At 23.8% G+C, this 20130-nt stretch overlaps 1 protein-coding gene across 1 annotated transcript; it reads right to left on the reverse strand.

Annotated features, from left to right (window-relative positions):
* Nucleotides 1-7743: 7743 nt before the first annotated feature.
* Nucleotides 7744-19334, reverse strand: LOC127286316 (uncharacterized protein PF3D7_1120000). The gene is made up of 4 exons (XM_051312702.1): nt 17172-19334; nt 14026-14617; nt 10589-10813; nt 7744-8462 (listed from the first exon to the last, which is right to left on the reverse strand). Exons 1-4 carry the CDS (start codon nt 18617-18619, stop codon nt 8043-8045), a joined length of 2685 nt encoding a protein of 894 aa, XP_051168659.1. The 5' UTR covers nt 18620-19334; the 3' UTR covers nt 7744-8042.
* Nucleotides 19335-20130: the final 796 nt, after the last annotated feature.

Consider the following 20130-nt stretch of genomic DNA (forward strand, 5'->3'; position numbering starts at 1 on the left):
AACGAAAATCAATGTAGAAATGTGTCTTATCAGAACACAACACATTAGTCAATGTCTAAAAGTGTTGTGTACAGAACAGAAACGGAAACGACACGAATGATTCGGGCAAGTCCCTGATTGGCAATGTATGATTTTACCTTATCATCAGTAGGTAAAGAAGAAGGATGGAGCTGTTCACAAAATACGTAACGCTTACAGGAGGGAGGGGGGGGGTCAAGCTATTTGTTACGGAAAGCCAAAAATGGCGCTAATGTATGTAACTGACCGTTACATGGGGGGAGGGGGGGTTGAAATTTCAAAAAAAAGTGTTACGTATTTTGTGAACAGCCTCTATACAAATTACCGGCTGTTGATAATACAGAAATCTACCTTATCCTCAGTTGGTAAAGAAAACCTAATGTTTTAAACGGTCTGAATTTAAAAAATATTGAAGTTTTTCCTCTAATTAATTGTAGGTTTCAATATAGGACAATAATATTAAATATACAAAATATTAAATTAATTGATCTGAAACTTTGTTAAATTGATATTTCGTTGAATTAATTATTATACAATTTACTTTGGAAGTGTTAATAAAATGTGAGGTTAGACCTGACAAATTACATACTGTTAAGCATATCAATGATTTGTAATGAGAAAGTTGATCTTTTTTTTTTTTGTATATTTCTATTCCGCAAACTATCATAAACATAACCTATAATTTTTTGCTTCTTATATCCCTTTTTTTAGAGCGCATCATACATATATATGTAGAAAAAGTAATTTCAATAAAGCGTCTAGACCGATGCCATGAGCAGATTTCATTCTTATATACGCAAAAGTGAAAAAAACCCCTCGAAAATTGGAGGAAAAAAAAATTGTTGCGTGGATCTTTTATAATAAGTTAAACTTGACAGGATATGGCAGCGTGCCAATATATATCTAAGTTCGATTATACGGAGACTGCCAATGTCGGGATCTCAATTTTTTCGTTCCAAGTTTCCGTTGTACATATGCAGAGTGCTCATAAAGAAACTTACCTAAGGATCGCTGGAACGAAACGACACGGACAGAGCCATAAATCTGCGAGAAAAGCTCTTCCGTAAAATATCACCTGTAGTATCTCTATTCAGACTCCTACTGCTATATACATATATATACAGTTAATCTCCATCATACAGGTGGAATATCACAACTTTACACTATTTTCATTCATATACATTTTATTTTATGTACTTTCTACTGTTCTGTATAGAATATTTTTCCGCTCTTTTGATCGATTTTTTTTCTCATTTATAATAAATATATATGTAATAATACAATTTTATACTTCTTATTGAATGTTTACGTTTCAATCTCGGTTTTACCCTACTGAAAATTCTCATGTAGGATCTTATATAGGATCTCACATAAATTCATATATTAAAATCCACATAAAATCCTTATGTGTCATATGTAAGAAACTATATAGGATCTTATAAAAAATCATATAGGAAATTAAGACATGATTTGAAGTGGGATTCGATGTAAATTCTTATAAACGTATTCTTAAGTAATAAATTATGTAAATTCCTATGTGAAATCCTATAATTTTTTCCTTCAATTTCTTATGTCAATTTCCTTCGTGTTTTCTCATTAAAAAGCATACCAAAATTCATTGCTCAATTCTTAACCAGAAATTTTCCTATATCAAATCATACATCAAATCTTTTTTCGATTCTTGAATAAAAAATTATTACAAATTTCCCATATAATTTCCTATCCCAGTGTGCAAGGATACAGAACAATTCTGTAACAGTTCTAGAACAAAAAAGAACAGGTTCTAGAACTTGTTACTAACTGGTTACTAAAAATGTCGTCCCCCTGAAGGAACAGTTCTAGAACAGAATCTGTAACAGTTCTAGAACAGTGTTCTAGAACATTGTTCTAGAACAAATCCATAATAATTACATAACAAAATTTTTTTAACATGATGTTTTTGCTTGAATAAAATAAGAAAAACATTTGTTATACATTTACATAAAAGTCGAAATTTATTCACTGTTAATCCTCAAATCAGTTCTAACACACATTAAAAATTATTTTTGATTTTTTACAAATAATAAATTTAAATATAAATTTGAAAAACAATTTTAAAAAGTAATGAAAAACTTATGTATAAACTTATGTATAATTCATACAATTTAATTTGGAGCATTACTATATAATGATTTTAATTATTCGCACGCAACATGGCAATAATCACGCATTTATTGTCATCAAGAGCGATTTTTAAACATTTACGTTTAACTTTTATATTCAATAAATATTTGTTCCTATGAATTTCACTATCTTCTTTATTTATCTTTACTTCTTATAGGCACACATTTTTTACATACCAGAAAACAATTGTTCTTAAACAATGTTACTTTTATTTTATAAAACACTTCTAGAACATTCGCAATGGAACTGTTCTATAACAAAGCAGGAACCATGCTATGGCACAATTCTAGAACAAATCTAGAACTAATGTTCTTGAACATTGCATTACAGAACAGATACAGAACAAATGTTACAGAACAAATCTATAACACAGTTCTACAATTGTTCTATAACAAAATGATAACAACTGTTCTAGAACACTGTTACCTTTTTGTTATAGAACAGTTCTAGACCGTGCACACTGGGTATATAATCCATATGAAAACATATGTAGGAACTTATATGGGTGATTCTACAAACGAAGGACGAAAATGAAGAAAATATGGACACAACATTTTTTTCTCATTTAAGGTCTGAAAAGTATACTTTAACTTCAAGTTAATGACACTAAAAAAGATATCTGAAAGTGGCCAGACAAAATATTAAAAATTACAAAAGTTATAGTTGTTTATAAACAATTTTTCAAAATTCAAAATGGCGGATACAATATGGCGCACGTTTTTAAAAAATCGTTTGGATTTGCTTGAAACTCCCTACTGAGGGGTTTGTGGGGTCGCTGAAAATGAATCCGGAGTCAGTTTTTCAAAATTCAAAATGGCGGACAAATATTTAAAATCACTGGAAACTACTTACTTCAGACGAATATATTAAATTTTTTAATATATTTAATTTTTATATTTTAATTTTTTTTAAATTATTTTTTTATATTGGATCCGCCATTTTGAATTTTGAAAAACTGACCTCTGATTCGTAATAAGCGACCCCGAAAACCCCCGAGTAATTATTTTCAGACAAGTATATTAAGTCTTTTCAAAAGTCGTCCGCCATATTGGATCCGCCATTTTGAATTTTGAAAAATTGACCTCTGATTCGTAATCAGCGACCCCGAAAACCCCCGAGTAATTATTTTCAGACAAATATATTAAGTCTTTTCAAAAGTCGTCCGCCATATTGGATCCGCCATTTTGAATTTTAAAAAACTGACTCCGGATTCGTAATCAGTGACTCCGAAAACCCCCAAGTAAAGAATTTTACAAGGATCAATAAAAGGTATCGGTTTAATTAGTAATTTGTTTACATAATTTGTTTATAACAAATTACGTGTGTTCATACGATTCACAGGAAAAAAGTACTTTTTATTTGTTTATTTATATTAATATAATTATATATACAAAATGAAAATTAAATATTGGGGTTTAGCAATATCTTAAAAATTTAGTGAGGATTATTTTAAGTCAAGAAAATCGAAAAATGTTAAAAAATTATTAGTTTTACGCTGTTTTTAGTGCTTAATGTATATCCTGTCTCAAAAGTGTCAGACGAATGAGAATTTTGCAGTTTTAAAAAAAAAAAATCGGACAAGTGCGAGTTACACTCGCACTGAAATCGAGGGTTCCGTACTCGAAGCGAACTTATTTGGTATAAAAACAAATGTTTAAAAAATATGTGTTGTATGACAACTAATATAAGTGATACAAAAAGGAACAATTTTGTAAAATTCAAGAAAATTGTTCCTCTTCGTATCACTTATATTAGTTGTCATACAACACATATTTTTTAAACATTTGTTTTTATACCAAATAAGTTCGCTTCGAGTACGGAACCCTCGATTTCAGTGCGAGTGTAACTCGCACTTGTCCGATTTTATTTTTTAAAAAATATTTTACTAAAAAAATATAAGAAACATAATTTTATTTCAACTCGCAATATTTTTATTGTATTTACATTTTAAAAATATATTAAATATTAAATTTTATCTTTTTAAGTCAAAAAGAGATAAAACTTAAGATATTGATATAAGGCTAGTAGCTGCTTGTCAAGGAAAAATCGAAAGTTATCTAAAAAATAAAATTTGTTTATTAATTCCAGAAAAATCAACTCCAATCATCCTCGCTATATTTTTTTGTAATCTACACGTAAAAATACGTCAAAATATATAAATTTGAATCACTGTAGAAAAACTTTTTTCGTTTTTTGCGGAAAAATACATTTTTTTCTGAAATTTATCATTTTTCTTCAAAAATTTGATAAAAATTGATCATCAACTCCAATCGCGCTTACATTTTTTCCCTGTATTTTTCACGCAAAAATTGAGTTTTACAGCAAGTATGAACAGTCTGGATTGAATATTGTGTGCGCTAGGGAGAATAAATCATTTTTTTCGAAATTTTTGATTTTTCCTTGACAACGCTATGTAAATTAATCCGAATCAAGTTCGCTATAATTTTCCTGTAATTTTCACGTAAAAATACGTAAGTGTGTCAAATTTGAGCTCTTTATGTCAAAAGATGTGGCCGCTAGGGGGGGGGGGGGGTACATACTCATTTTTAGGTATTTTTTGTAAAAATTCATGGTTTTTCCTTGACAACGCTATGATAATCAACTCCAATCATGCTCGCTATATTTTTTTTGTAATCTACACGTAAAAATACGTTAAAATATATAAATTTAATTTCCTTTAAATAAAATTTTGTTCGTTTTTGGTGGAAAAATACTTTTTTTTCCTAAAATTGTCATTTTTTCTTGAAAAACTTGATAAAAAGTTAATCATCAACTCTAATCGTGACCGCTTTTTTTCCCCTGTATTTTTCCCGTAAAAATACATTTGTATACTAAATATGATCTGTCTGGGTTGAATATTGTGTGCGCTAGGGAGAATAAATTATTTTTTTCGAAATTTTTGATTTTTCCTTGACAACGCTATGTAAATTAATCCGAATCAAGTTCGCTATAATTTTCCTGTAATTTTCACGTAAAAATACGTAAGTGTACCAAATTTGAGCTCTTTATGTCAAAAGATGTGGCCGCTAGGGGGGGGGTACATAGTCATTTTTAGGCATTTTTCGTAAAAATTCATGGTTTTTCCTTGACAACGCTATGTTAATCAATTCCAATCAAGTTCGCTATAATTTTCCTGTAATCTACACGCGAAAATACATATGTGTACTAATTTTCAGCCCTCCAGATAAATTTATGTGGCCGCTAGGGGGGGGTACACGATTTCAAAAAAACCGATATTAATAGGGTTCCGAACCGAGTACGGAACCCTAAAAAGGTAGAAACAACATTAAATAAAAAAATAAACAATTCTATCCGATAGAGAATTCAAAGTTGCAATACATAAGCCTATAAAAGGATCTAAAAATAATATTTTTTTTAAAAAAATAGATGCCAGACGAATGAGAATTTGTCTGGTCACAACGCAATCTTGGTCACAAATTGAGAAATTTTAGTTAATAGAATAGCAGATTAAATAAAACGCGCGTGGTCTCACATTTAGTTTAGTTTAATTAATAACAATAACGAACTGTAACTTCATTAGAATGTTGATTTTTAATAATTTTAACGTGTTTTCAACTGCCAGACGAATGATAACAAAATCCAGGGACAAAATTCAAGAAGATATTTTATAAATAAGGTATAGAGTAATGTCATAATTATTTCCATATTAATAATCTACAACTATTCAAAATTACTAATCCAATATGAATTTTCCGCTAAACACTTGAAAAATAATATTTTTTCTCAATATGAAGTGTCAATTACACTGCGGGACATGCCAGACGAATGAGAATTTAGCACTTTGATGTGTATTTTTTGCAAGAAATATTTTTTTTCATCGGCTGCTTTTTAGTGCCACAATAGAAACCATTTAGATTTACAATTTTCATTAAAAAAAAAAATTATTTTTTTCAAAATTAATATACAAAATAAGCTTGACCGCTCATAATTCCCTCGTTTGTAGAATCACCCATATATTTATACTTAAAAAAAGTTTCAATTTGTTGACTATAGAGACCGCTAAAGTTGGTCTCCCTTTTCTGCAGGGCAAATCGGTGGGCAAGATTCCGGTTAGACCGTTTAATCTAGAACAAAAATTCAAATTTTTTCTGAATTTGTAATAGATTTAGCTTTAGAGTACGTAGGATATTTTAAAAATATTAATTTTTCTAGATTTGGCAGCTATTTGAAGGAAAGAGTCGATTTTTAGGGCGAAATTTTTTCAAAATAAACTATTGCCAAAAAAAAACACACCTACCAATAAAAAATCCGCTACGTACTCTAAAGCATTAGTAAATGACGATTAAAAAAAATGTTGGCCGAAATCAATCCGATCAAAACTGTTCGAGCTAGTCTGCCCACCGTTTTCAAAAATGTCATTTCGAGAAAAACACGTTTAAAGTTTTGACATATATGGAAAATTACGACAAATTATGTTTTAAAAGTTCATTAAATTATCGTAAAAAAAATTTCTACTTTTTTGCCTCTATTAATTTTAATATTTGTTTTATAAAAAAAATCTCAAAGGAAAAAAAAGGTGCGGATTTTCATTTCCTACAGGATAGCGTTTTTAAAAAATTTGAATTTTATTTTTTTCCATTTATGGACCACCTGACTGGTCGCAAGGCGGCTGCCTCAAGCGTAGGTCTCCTTATAGAATCGATGTCCTCAATTCACAATAATTTTAGATCCCAAATAATGCGAGAAAAAAAATTGACACCCCTTAACAAACATTCATTTCGATAAATTGAAATTTCATCGATCCCTACCCTTAAAATACTGTTTGTCACTTGATTTTGACGTCCAGCAAAGGCGGGTTTCAGAAGCTAGTATATAGTTTATATTAATAAGAAGACGAGCAATTATAATTAATGAAATTCTAAACTTTTGCCGATGTATTGAAGTTACAATTAAAGTGGTTTCGAGTTTCAAGAAGAGCTTTTAATAAATTATAGAAGTTGTTAATATATATATGATATCCATTGGTTCTTATTGGATCGAGACATAACTAGCCACAAAGTTTAGAAACTTCATCAGATGTATATATATATATATATATATACACGAGTTTGTTGTTGGAATTGAAGTCTCTTGCAACAAGGGGTAGATTTTCGTTCCTTTCGACCACCGAATGGCATCTCTATTACATGCAAATTCGTTTCTCGTCGGTTTATAAACGAGACTTGAACCCCCCCCCCTCTTCATAGAGCCCCGAAGGGGTTAGTTGTTAGTTCAGTTCGGTTTAATTTAGTTTAGTTTGGTCAATAGTTAAACCGTTATTGTATTTTGCGTCCTATCTGGCCAATGAGATGAAGGCCCGCTTTTCCTTATTTACATACTTCGTATTCCTGTAAATACGACTCGTGAAACTTTCTCTTTTAAATGGATCAAAGGGAATTATTTAATATTCCCTTTTAATTTTTCATTTCTTAAAATTTCATTAAACTTTTCCAAAACTTCAATGTCTATATGATTATTTTTTTAGTCGTATATTTCAAAAAATTAGAATTCGCTATTTTTTCAATAAATGGTTGTTTTTATCATTAAATAATAAATAACGAATTTAAATTGCATATCTAACTATTAGTATAACTTTATTGTGTCGTAAATCAACAAATTGTGACAATAAAAGTATTAGATTTATATCCAAGTATAAAATTAGATGTTTGAGTGCTTTTAACTATCTACATTTATATAATTTTTTTTTTCTTCCACAGGAAAATAAAGATTTAATCCTTTTTTTACTTACTATGAAGTTGAAAGGGAAATTAAATTTGTTCTAAAATTACGAACAATTGTGTTCGAATCGCATTTTTTTTTTTTTTTTTTTTTTGATAATAAAGAAATATGAAATTAAAAATCTACGAATTATGGAGAACTTTGTTGAATGCATTGTAAGATGTTTCCAAATCGAAAATCAATTGTCTGACTTGATTGTCGGAAAGTTCATCAGACGCTGACATGTTGTTTAATGTTTGAAGCCATTCGGAAACTTTTTCTTTACCATCAAAATCACTGGGAAGAATGCTAAGTCGATTCATTGTATCCATAAGATCACGAAGATCTGGATGTAATTGATCCATTGCTTTGATTTCCAAACGTAGTTTATCCATTAAGGTGATAAATAAAGAAACAATATCGGCAATGCATTTTGATGTATTGCCCTTATCGTCCTTTATCGTTATTGGTCTGTCCTCTTTGATTCTTTCGAGTGCCGCTGGACAATCGAGCCTAAAAGCTCTCGCAAAAGCATCAATCGTTGGATATTGATCGCTTTGAACCTGAAAATAAAAAAAAAAAAAAAATAATTAAAAATAACACTCAAAATCAAATAAAATATTTACGAATATAAAATAATAAATTCGCAATTTTTAAATTGCAGAGAAAGATCAAAAATTCATTTTTCAAATTTCATGAATTTTTATTTTCAAGTGGAAATTTTCGGTGAAGTTCACAATGTTTATGATCAACGATAAAAAAAAAAGAGTAAAATATTCTTAACGCGAAAAATATTGAAATTTTTTGCCTACAAATTTAAAAAAAAACTATTAATCAAAATCGTTTGAAAAATATTTTTTTCGTTTAAAATCTTATAATTTGAATAAACATTTTTATAAATAATAATTTCGCAGGCCTTGGATCGACTTTAAGACACAAAAAAAGTCGTTTTAGTCGATTTATATTCCCAAAAAAATCGAAAAAAGTCGATTTTTATTATTTTAAAAAAATTTAATTGGTTAATGAATATTTTACTATAAATAACTAATGTTATAAATTCATTTTATTAATTCTGTAATGAGAATAATTCTATAAAAATATTATCAAGAAGATTTATTTCCAATATTTCACAATTGAACTAATTGTAAGACAAATTTTCAAAATTTTATTTAAGTAGAACAAATTTCCAAAAAATATTTTTGAAGTTACATTCTTATAATTTTTTGATGTCTGATTTAAGAAATTTATTCGAATTAAAAATTTTGTCATAGTTTTTTAGTTTTTATAATCAAAATAATTTCAGGCAAAAACTTAATCAAGTTTTAAAGATTTTTAAATAAATTTTTTTTTAAATAATAATAATTTTAGAAGAGTTAAAGTTGAAATTTTCAAAAATAATTGAATTTCAAAAGATTTGGTTAATTTTCAGACAATAATTAAATTTTACATAACTAAAAATAATTTATCAAATAATTTTAGATAACATTTTTTTAAAAGTAATTGAATTTTCAAAGATTTACAATTTAGATTTTTGAAATTAATTAAACTTCAAGTGATTTTTAATTTAAAATTTTTGATAATTTCTGTTACTAAAAAATTTATTAGAAATTGCAGATAAAAATACAATAATTTGAAAATTTTTTAAGTGAAAAATGGTTTGAGATAGTTGAATTTTCGAAGAATATTATAAAAATCATTAAAAATAATTTGATTTCACGAGAATTATAATTGAAATTATTTAAATTTGAAAAAATTTTATATGGAAAATTTTAGAAATAATTAAATTTTAGAAGCTTTTAAATTGTAATTTTGGAAAATAATTAAATTTCAATTGATATTGAATTGAAATTTTTGAAAATAATTGAATTTTAGTTGATTTTTGAATTGAAATTATTGAAAATAAATGAATTTTAGTTGATTTTAAATTGAAAATTTTGAAAATAATGTAATTTCAATCGAAATATTGGAAAATAATTGAATTTTAATTGATTATGAATTGAAATGTTGGAAAATAATTGAATTTTAGTTGATTTAAAATTTAAAATTTTGAAAATAATTGAATTTCTATTGAAATTTTTGAAAATAACTGAAGAATTTATTAAAAATTACACACAAAAATTGAATTTTTAAATTTTTTTCATTGTAAAATGCTTTCAGATAATTGAATTTTCGAAGAATATTATAAAAAATTATTAAAAATAATTAAAAATTTTACAAATAATTTAATTTCAAGTGATTTTTGAATTAAACATTTTTGGTAATTTTATTTGCTAATTTTTTTTTAAATAATAAACAATTATTAAATTTTATAAAAATTGTAATTCAAAAATAGTTTAAGATAATTTAATTTGTGAAGAATTTCATTAAAATTATTAAAAATAATTAATTTAGTTAAAAATTTTAGTTAAAAATTAATTAATTAAATTAATTTTTAACTATTTCTTTTAATTATAATTGAAATAAAGAAGATCTGAAGAAGATTTGCATTGTATCCTTAAAAAAACGTATTTTGTTTTAAAACTTTGTAAAAAAAATTTTTAAAATGTCGAAAAAGTCGCATTTTATTAAAATAAGTCAAAAAAAAAATTCGAAAAAGTCGTGTAATCCGAGGCCTGAAATTTTTTTTAAAACTAAAAAAACTGTAAGATTATTTAATAATAATTTAAGATTTACTTTAATCAAGATTTACCTGTTTGAAAGCTGCTCTATATTGAACTAATAATTTACTGCACGCTGCTGTATATTCTTTAGGTGTAACACAATCTCTAATGTAGGCCTTTTCAAGATGCTGAAGAGTATTAACAACTGCGTATAAATCAGCTTGATTATCATATTTTTCACGTTCTCTGGCATTTTTATATAATTTTACCTCCTCGTATAATTCTGGTCGATCTTGTGCTATCGACATGATCACCTAAAATAAAAATAAAAACAAAAATCATCAAATATATGGAAGGTGATTATATCGATTGGCACTTAATTTTTTTTTTACGATATATATTTTATAAAAATAAATACCTATATATCGGAAATCACAAAACAAATGTGCCTGAACTTTTCAACTTTTATAGATAAACGAAAAATTTGTTTACTAAATTTTTAACTTCAAATTTTATTAAAAAATATTGTTTTCTATATCACAAAGTAAATTAATAATTTATTAAATATTTAATTAACATTTTTATTTTTCAATTCCTGTAGTTATTTTCAAAAAATTTAAAAATTAAAATATGAAATGAACTTCAGACACATAAAAAAAATCGATATTTTTAATTTTTAAATTTAATTAGTTAACATTAGTTATCATTAATTTTTTAACAAAATTTAAAGTATAATAATAAATTAAATAAAACAATTATATAAAAAAAATTTAATTCTTTTTTTCATAAAAGTTTGTTAAGTCTATAATTCATGGAAATTAAGCTAATCTAGATTTTCTCGACAAAATATTTAAGAGAAAAATCAAAAATTAAATGGTTAATTCATGGAATATAATTTTGAGTCGAATAGATAAAAGAATTTTTGAATTAGAAAAATTGTTAAGATTTTAAGAGTAATAAAATTTTTTTCATATTAGAACTTAAACAATTTTTTTTTTAATAATTATAACTATATTCAATCGAAAATATTGAAAATCTAGAATTACTCAATGAAATAATATCAATAATACCTTCAAATTATATTTAAAATTTACATCAATGAAGTTCACAAAGTTTATGATCATTAAATTGAAAATAAAAATATTTTTCAGTTCAAAAATAATAATTAATTTTTCCGATAAAATTTTTAAATCAAATAATTGAAATTATACATTCAACTATTAAATTAATAATTTAATTTCTCTCCAAATAGTAAAAATAAATGAATTTAAATAATCTTTATAAATAATTCATAATTGTAAAAAACTTATAAAAATAAATAAATAATAATAAATAAATAACTAAATCACTTTTTTTAAGAATAAATGACTAAATGGTTTTTTAAAATATAAAATTGATAATAATAATAATAATAATAATAATAATAATAAAATAAATAAAAAAAATAAAACTATTCCACAGGAATAATCAATTTTTTAAGAAAATAAACAATAAAACACATGAATAAATCAAAAAACATTTAAAAACACAAATTTATAAAATTTGAAAAGACACAAAAATTAATTAATATATAAAATGTGCAAACGTTTAAAAAATAAAAATGATCGTTTTTATTATTAACATATCTTAAATAATTGGAATTTACAAAAAGTTTTTAAAGGTCAATTCATGAAATAGGTATAGGTATTGTTGAGTTAAGTATATATATATATTTGAAAGAAGTTTTTGAGTTGGAATAATATTCTCAAAAAATCGAACTAAATTTTTTTTTTCTTTCATATTAATACTTTGTGATTTTTATTTTTTCAGAAAAAAAATTTGCTTTATTTCATATAAAAAGTTAATAATTGTACTTTGTTTGTTAATTAAAAGAGCAAAAAATTTGTACACTAAATAACATTGTTATTAAAACTTGAAATTTAAAACTCCGAAAAAGAAAAAAAGGTATATGCTTTTGAAAATTATATATTATATTATATATAATAATTATATATGAAAATATTAATTAAAAAAAGAATTTAAATTCTTTAAAAAAATATATATATATATATAATTATTAAATAAAATGTCTTAAAATGACACCAAAATAGAATTTTTTTTTTAAATTTCTAGGTTATGTTTACAAAAATAAAATTATTGATTCTACAAAAAGAAATTTTAATTTTTCAAATAGTATTTCGAGAAAATTCTGTAGAATTTAATGTGATTAAAAAAAAAAACGTGTAAAAAATTAATTTCTACTTTATTTGTGATATATACTCAAGAAATGACAAATGACTCATCCCTTTGTTAAAAACGTCAAATTTCCCTGATTATAAAATAATGCAAACATTTCTTACCTTCAAATAACAATAGTTTATCAAACAACTACTTATTTAATTAAATAACACACTGTTTTTAATTAATTAACTAAGAAAAAATGATTTATCGTTTAAATTCTCGAGAAAAAATAAGACATTGTAATGTCAATTTTTATTCTTTGATAGTATTGACTAGTATTGACGACAATGACGGGAAAAATTTGAACTACTTAGCTGCTTAGGGCGCACTCACACCTCTGGCTGCCTGCACAGGCAGCCAGTGAGAGCCAATCAGAGAGTCAGTAGATTTAAATTTGAATTTTCTGTCTCTCTTACTCTTGTACGTTTTCTGCGTGGTGGGAGGCTGCCTGTGCAGGCAGCCAGAGGTGTGAGTGCGCCCTTAGTATCTAAACACGAAATCTGTCTTATCATTTATTGATATAAACAAAAATTGCAAATGTTATTAAATAATTAGAAAAATATTTTATCAATTTTTAGCTAATAAAATAATATTTTTTGTCTTGTTTTGCAAATTAATGTTTGCTATTAAAAAAAAAAGAATAAATCTATAAAGGCGGGAAATTTTAAATTTAAATTACGTTCAAAAAAAAAAATTCAAATTTTTCTTCCCTAAAATTTTAAAAATTGATCATTCTTTTTCTAACTTATGACCTTGATGTTGTCAAATAAATAATTAAGTATTTAAAGTTTATTCAATACCTTTAAATTTTTGATGGCTTTTATCTAAGAAAAAACCTCATATATATTTGATCAAAATTTAAGATATTTAGAAGTTTAACTTTTAAACTAACTTTTGTATATATACATAAATTATATTTAAACTCTTTTTACCAAATTTCGAATTTTCTCTTTCAAAACTGCTAATAACAAAAGTAATTTTATTTTTATTAATTATGGAGAAATATTTAGTTAAAAATTGTCTTTTGCAAAAAAAAAAAAATAATCATGAAAAATGAACAATTTTTTTCCAAAAACTGTATTTATTAAAAATTTAAAAAAATATATGTTATAGAGGACCATTGAACATGAATCTTCAAGACTACAATATAGTAATAACAAAGATCACAACGAACTTACAATATTCAAAAATATAAACGTTATATACTAAAGACATTATGCATTATTTAACTTTTTCAAAAAATTAAACAAAAAATACAAAAATAGTATAAAATTAAATAACTTTCGTTTATAATTAACAACATTTAGGAACTATTGAAAATCTCTTTTATCACATTTGGTTTATTATTAGCTAGTCTAATATGACAATTTTCGACAATTTTCCCCTCTTTAATACAGGGACAATCGAAGTTTTCAATTCTTTTATTAATTGAATTTTCGTTAGATTTTTCATGAAATATTTTAAAATTCACTTTTTTATCAACTGTAAAGTACATGACACTTAAAGTTAAATTTTTCTCATCAATAATTTCCAAGGGCGAATATACTTTTAAATTATCACCAATATTTGCTTTTAATTCTCCAATAAATTCTTGAACAAACATTAATGTTAACATTTTCATATTAACACTTTGAGCATTAACATTTTGAGAATCATCATTATCATTATTTATTTTAGTGTTCAATTTAAAGAGGTTTTTTAATAAATTAAATTCATCATAAATTAAAAAACATTCTGCAAATTGTCTATTGTATGCATTATATAATTTTTGAATACATAATTCAACGAACTGAGAATTATGAGTTTGAAATGTTGATTGTTTCAATTGATGTTTCCATATTCGTAAAAAGGAAATTTCTGTGTCCACTATGGTTCGTAATTTTGCCGCAAAACTGCCTCTGCAATCAGAAATAATTGTTTGAAAAAAAAAAATTAATTATTTAAATAAAAATATAATACATAATAAACTTATTTTTTAATTTATAAAAATCTTCATTTGGCAAAAACTATTATTTATTGATGATAAAAATTAATAAAATTATGATTAAAATTCAAAGTGATTTAAATTTCGCTCTTTTTAATTATCTGCTTTATCTACAGTTCATAGGTTGGAAAATTTTATGGATAAACTTTAAGTGAAAAATGATTAATTATTGTATTATTTTATTTAAATTGCAATTTAATTTTAAGGATTCATTGAGAAAATGTTATTCTTAATATTAAAACTCAAAAAGAAACTATATAGCTATAATCATTTTTATGTCGACAATAAAATTAAATTTAAACAAAATAATATTTATTTAAAGCAAATAAATATTTAATTGGAGCAAATTATTATTTGAAACAAAATAAATAATTTACTTCTAAAACAAATATGTTTTCTTTGAATAATGTTAATCTTAATAAATATATTTAGAAAACAAATTTATTTCATTAGGAAAAAAAATTTATTTAATTCAAAAAAAAAAAATTATTTTTGGTTCTAAAAAATTAAAATTTTATTTAAATCAAATAAAATTTATTTTGAACCCATATATTTGAAATAAATATATTTACTAATTTCTGAGATAAATATTTTTAAAAAATAATAATAATTTGTGCCTAAAGTTCAAATGAATGAAAAATTTGTTAACTACAAATTTTTTTTGTTGATTCAAAGAAAATTTATTTGTTTCAAAAAAAAATTATCTTTGATTCAAACAAAATTATCTTCGTTTTAAAGAAATTTGTTATTTAATTCAAATAAATGTTTCTTTGACCCTATATTAATATTAGAATTTCTTTGATTTAATGCACAAATTTCTTTCATTCAAAGAAAATTTTTTTAAATGAAAGAATTTTTTTTTTTTTTTTGAAAATAAGAAGCTTTTTTTTGTTTTAAAGAAAATTTTATTTTGAATCAAAGAAAACAAGTCAAAGAAACTGGTTTCTTTAAATCAAAGAAATCTTTTCTTTGGGTGTAGGACAAATTTCTAAAAAAAAAAAATTCTTAAAGTTCAATTTTTATAATTTTTTGAAGTCTGATTTAGGCAATTTATTCGAATTAAAAATTTTGTCATAGTTTTTTAGTTTTGATGGTCAAAAAAATTTCAGGCAATATTTAATTAAGTTTTACAGATTTTTAAATAAAAAATTTTTTTTAAATAATAATAATTTGTGGAAGAATTAAAGTTGAAATTATTAGAAATAATTGAATTTCAGAAGATTTTGTTAATTTTCAAACAATAATTAAATTTTACAGAACTAAAAATAATTTATCAAATAATTTTAGATAACATTTTTTTTAAAGTAATTGAATTTTCAAAGATTTAAAATTTTGGATTTTTTGGAATTAATTGAACTTTAAGTGATTTTTAATTAAATTTTTTTGATGATTTTTTGTTACTAAAAAATTTTATTAGTAATTGCAAAACAAAATACAATAATTCGAAAACTTTTCAAGTGAAAAATGGTTTTAGATAATTGAATTTTTGAAGAATATTATAAAAAAAAATCATCAAAAATAATTGAATTTCATGAGAGTTATAATTGAAATTATTAAATTTCAAAAAATTTTAGATGTGAAAATTTTACAAAGCTGAAGTAAGCAACATTTATGATAAATAAACGATTTTAAAAGAAATAATTTTTTAAATTAAAAAGTTCTCTAATATTTTGTCTAAAAAATATTTTTTTATAATTTGTTGATTAATAAAAAACTACAAAAAATATTTTTTAGGGAAAAAAATTATAGAATTTTTCATTTTAAAAAATTATTTCTTTAAAAATCGTTTATCATAAACGTTGCGTACTTCAGCTTCGTAAAATTTTAGAAATAATTAAATTTTAGAAGCTTTTAAATAGAAATTTTTGAAAATAATTAAATTTTAAAAGTTAAAATTCCAAAAGTTTATAATTGAAAAATGAATTTAGATAATTCAATTTAAGAAGAATATTTATAAAAATCATTAAAAATAATTAAAATTTTTGCAAATAATTAAATTTCATGTGATTTTGAATTAAACATTTTTAATAATTTTATTTGCTAATTTTTTTTAAAAAATTATAAACAATTATTACTTAAATTTTATAAAAATTTTAATTAAAAAATAGTTTGAGATATTTGAATTTGTGAAGAATTTCATTAAAATTATTAAAAATAATTAATTTAGTCAAGAATTTTAGTTAAAAATTTGTTAAATAATTGAAATAAAAAAGATGTGCATTGTATACTAAAAAAGACGTATTTTGTTTAAAAATTTTTATAAAAAAAAATCCAAAAAATTCGCATTTTATTAAAACAAATCGAAAAATGACGGAAAAAGTCGTATAATCCAAAGTCTGTAATTATTAAATGTTTAATGTAAGTTTTTAATTTTTTTTAGTAATTTAAAAAAAAACCAAAAAAAAAATTATTTCATTTATTTAAACGTTTAGAACATCAGGTAAATGTAAATTCAAAAAAAAACTTACTTTTTGAATTTTCTCTTCTTTTTCTCACTCTTAACAATATTACTGAATGATTCTAAAATTGGTTTCGGTGATGAAGTTTCATTGCTTATGATATTAATAATTTCAGTTGAATTATTTGGATGATGATATCTCGTTGATGATATCTCGGAAATTCTTTGCGATGGTTGAATTGTCAATAATGATTGTTGACTTTCAGCTTTAGAAAAAAATGTATCCTGTGAATCCATGGGCGATTTACATGATAGAATATTTTCATTTGTAATTGTTTTCTTTAAACAATAATTATTCACGATAACACCCGGCGTATCATCGTCTTCAATAATAAAACTCTCACTTTTTTCAGATTCAATCACATCATCATCATCATCATCATCATCGATTCTTTGTGATCCTTCTTCTTCTTCTTCTTCTTCTTCTTTTAGTTTTTTCTCTTTTTTCTCCTCTTCTTCTTCATAATCATCGATTCTTTGTGATGCTTCTTCTTTTATTTCTTCCCTTTCTTCTTCTTCTTCACAATCATCGATTTTTTGTGACGTTTCTTCTTTTATTTCTTCTTTTTCTTCTTCTTCTTCAAAATCATCAATTTTCTGTGTTAATTCTTCTTTTTTCAATTCGACTTCTTCATAATTATCAATTTTTTCTGATACTTCTTTTTTCACTTCTTCTTCTTCGAAAAATGTCTCATCAACTATTTGCGATAAATTACATTTATCATTAGAAATTTCAGTTAATGAAATATTTGGTTCAATTTTAAATTTTAAACTACTGTCAACAGTTTTTATAGTCTCATTTGTTTTATTTTGTCGTGATAAATTTTTTTGTCGTTCAATTTTTTTAGCAAGAATTTTACCACCAAGAATTGGTGATTTTTTAATATTACTTGTCGTTGGTGTTGTTGTTAAAAAAAATTTCTCCGGACTTTTTTCATGTATTTGAAATTTAATTTCTTGATTTTCATCCGTCAATGATGATGATAAATTAAATAAATCATTTTTTTTTATTTTTAATGAATTTTTCACTTGATTTAAATCATTATCTAGAATTAATTGTCGTCGTGGTCGTTTAATTGTTGTTTTAATAATTGGCGATTTAGATGAACGTTTTGTAAATGATGAACTTAATATTGGTGATGATGGGAAAATTAAATTTTCTAATTTTGAAATATTATTTTCATCATTTAATAATGTGGATTGTGAAATTAAATTTTCTGATTTTATAAAATCATTTTCCTCATTCATTAACCATTCGGATACTAATAATTGTTTATTTTCATTGGATAAAACATTTGTTTTTGAATTTTCACAATTATAATTGGGATAACAAATTTTGAGGTTAGAATTTATTGGTTGATCATCGTTGAAATTTAATTTCTGTCTAACCTTTGGTTTTGAGGATTTTTTATTCTTATGATGACAAGATGATGATGTTTTTTTATCAATTGTTGACATTTAAATGAGAGGCGATAGAATTTTTTTTGTTTTTTAAATGCACATACCTCTTTTGAAATGATTTTTTTTGCGATGAGCACGTTTGTTTTCATAATCACACACCTACGATGAATACCTGGTGTTCGTGAACAGTCGGTGGTCGACAACGACGGGGGAACATTTACTATATACCTATATATATATATATCGAGAGTGATGTCGCACTTCCTGCTGGCACACAGTTTATTGACGTGAGAATGTAATCTTCGCAATCATATAAATATATAGCTTTACTCGAAATCAAAAAAAAGAAAAAGATAATAACATGTGTGTAAACGCAGTTGATTTTTTAAATTCGAAAAACACTTTTGTATTATATATTTCATAAAACGTGAATTTTATTTAATACAATGATGATGCCACAGTGATAGATATATGAAACAATTCATCTTCTTTTTACTATAGTAATATAGACATATTTATTTGAACAAGATATATTTATCACACACAAGATAAAATGTATATGAAAAGTTTGAAATTGTTTTTCAATTGAATAATATAGAATTAAGAGAAATATTTTCTTAAATTTATTTGACAGGTGATTTTATGTGAATTATTTATTGAGATAAAAACAATTAACTGTTTTTTGATATATTTTTAGAAATAATACATATAATTTGAAAAAAATGACACTGTAAACACACCACGAATGTACACGTGCAGTCACGCATAAATGTGTTGAGTGCGCCGACGCACAAGAAGATCCGCCATATTTGGCGTTTCCATGACAACGCAATGATATGGTTTGAAAACACAATGCAATTTAAAAGTTTGAAATATTATAATGCATGAAGAATATTTATTTTAAATTCTTTATATATGTTCCCTTAATATATTTAATTGAAAATAAAAATACACAGTAGTTTTGATTAGAATTTATATTTTATTAAATTCTGTACATATATATTTTGATGTATTTTTTTATATTATCCTATTAATTGTTATATATATTGTAAAAAAAAATTTTTTTTTTTATTAATTTTTTCATTCTTCTAATTTTTTTTTTAAATAAAAAAAAAATATTTTAATACAATAAAAGTTATACATTAAAAATTTACATTCTATTCAACAATTTAAAATTAGAAATTAATCGACCAGGGGCGAAGTTAGAAAAATATTTTCGGGTTATATAAAAAAAAGTAGGGGGGGGGGGTAATATTTTTTCAAAAATGTTGACTATGATTATAAGTTATAATTTATTATTATTTTTTAAAATTTATAAATTAGGAAAACTAAAAATTAATAATGAAAATAACATTTTTTGAATAGAAAATTATGTAATTCAATAATAAATAAATTTAGAAAATTTCCTTTTGTAAATTTAAATCAAATGTTAATATTCATAATATGTATTTATAATTTATTATATCTATAATGCATATTTAAATAATTAAATAAATAAATTTATAAAAATAATTATTTACATTTAGATTGAATAATAAGTAGATAGTTAATATTTTAATTTAAATAAA

The sequence above is a fragment of the Leptopilina boulardi genome, unplaced genomic scaffold (assembly GCF_019393585.1).
Source record: "Leptopilina boulardi isolate dan_hultmark-lab unplaced genomic scaffold, ZJU_Lbou_2.1 LbouV2_352, whole genome shotgun sequence".
Lineage (NCBI taxonomy): Eukaryota > Metazoa > Arthropoda > Insecta > Hymenoptera > Figitidae > Leptopilina > Leptopilina boulardi.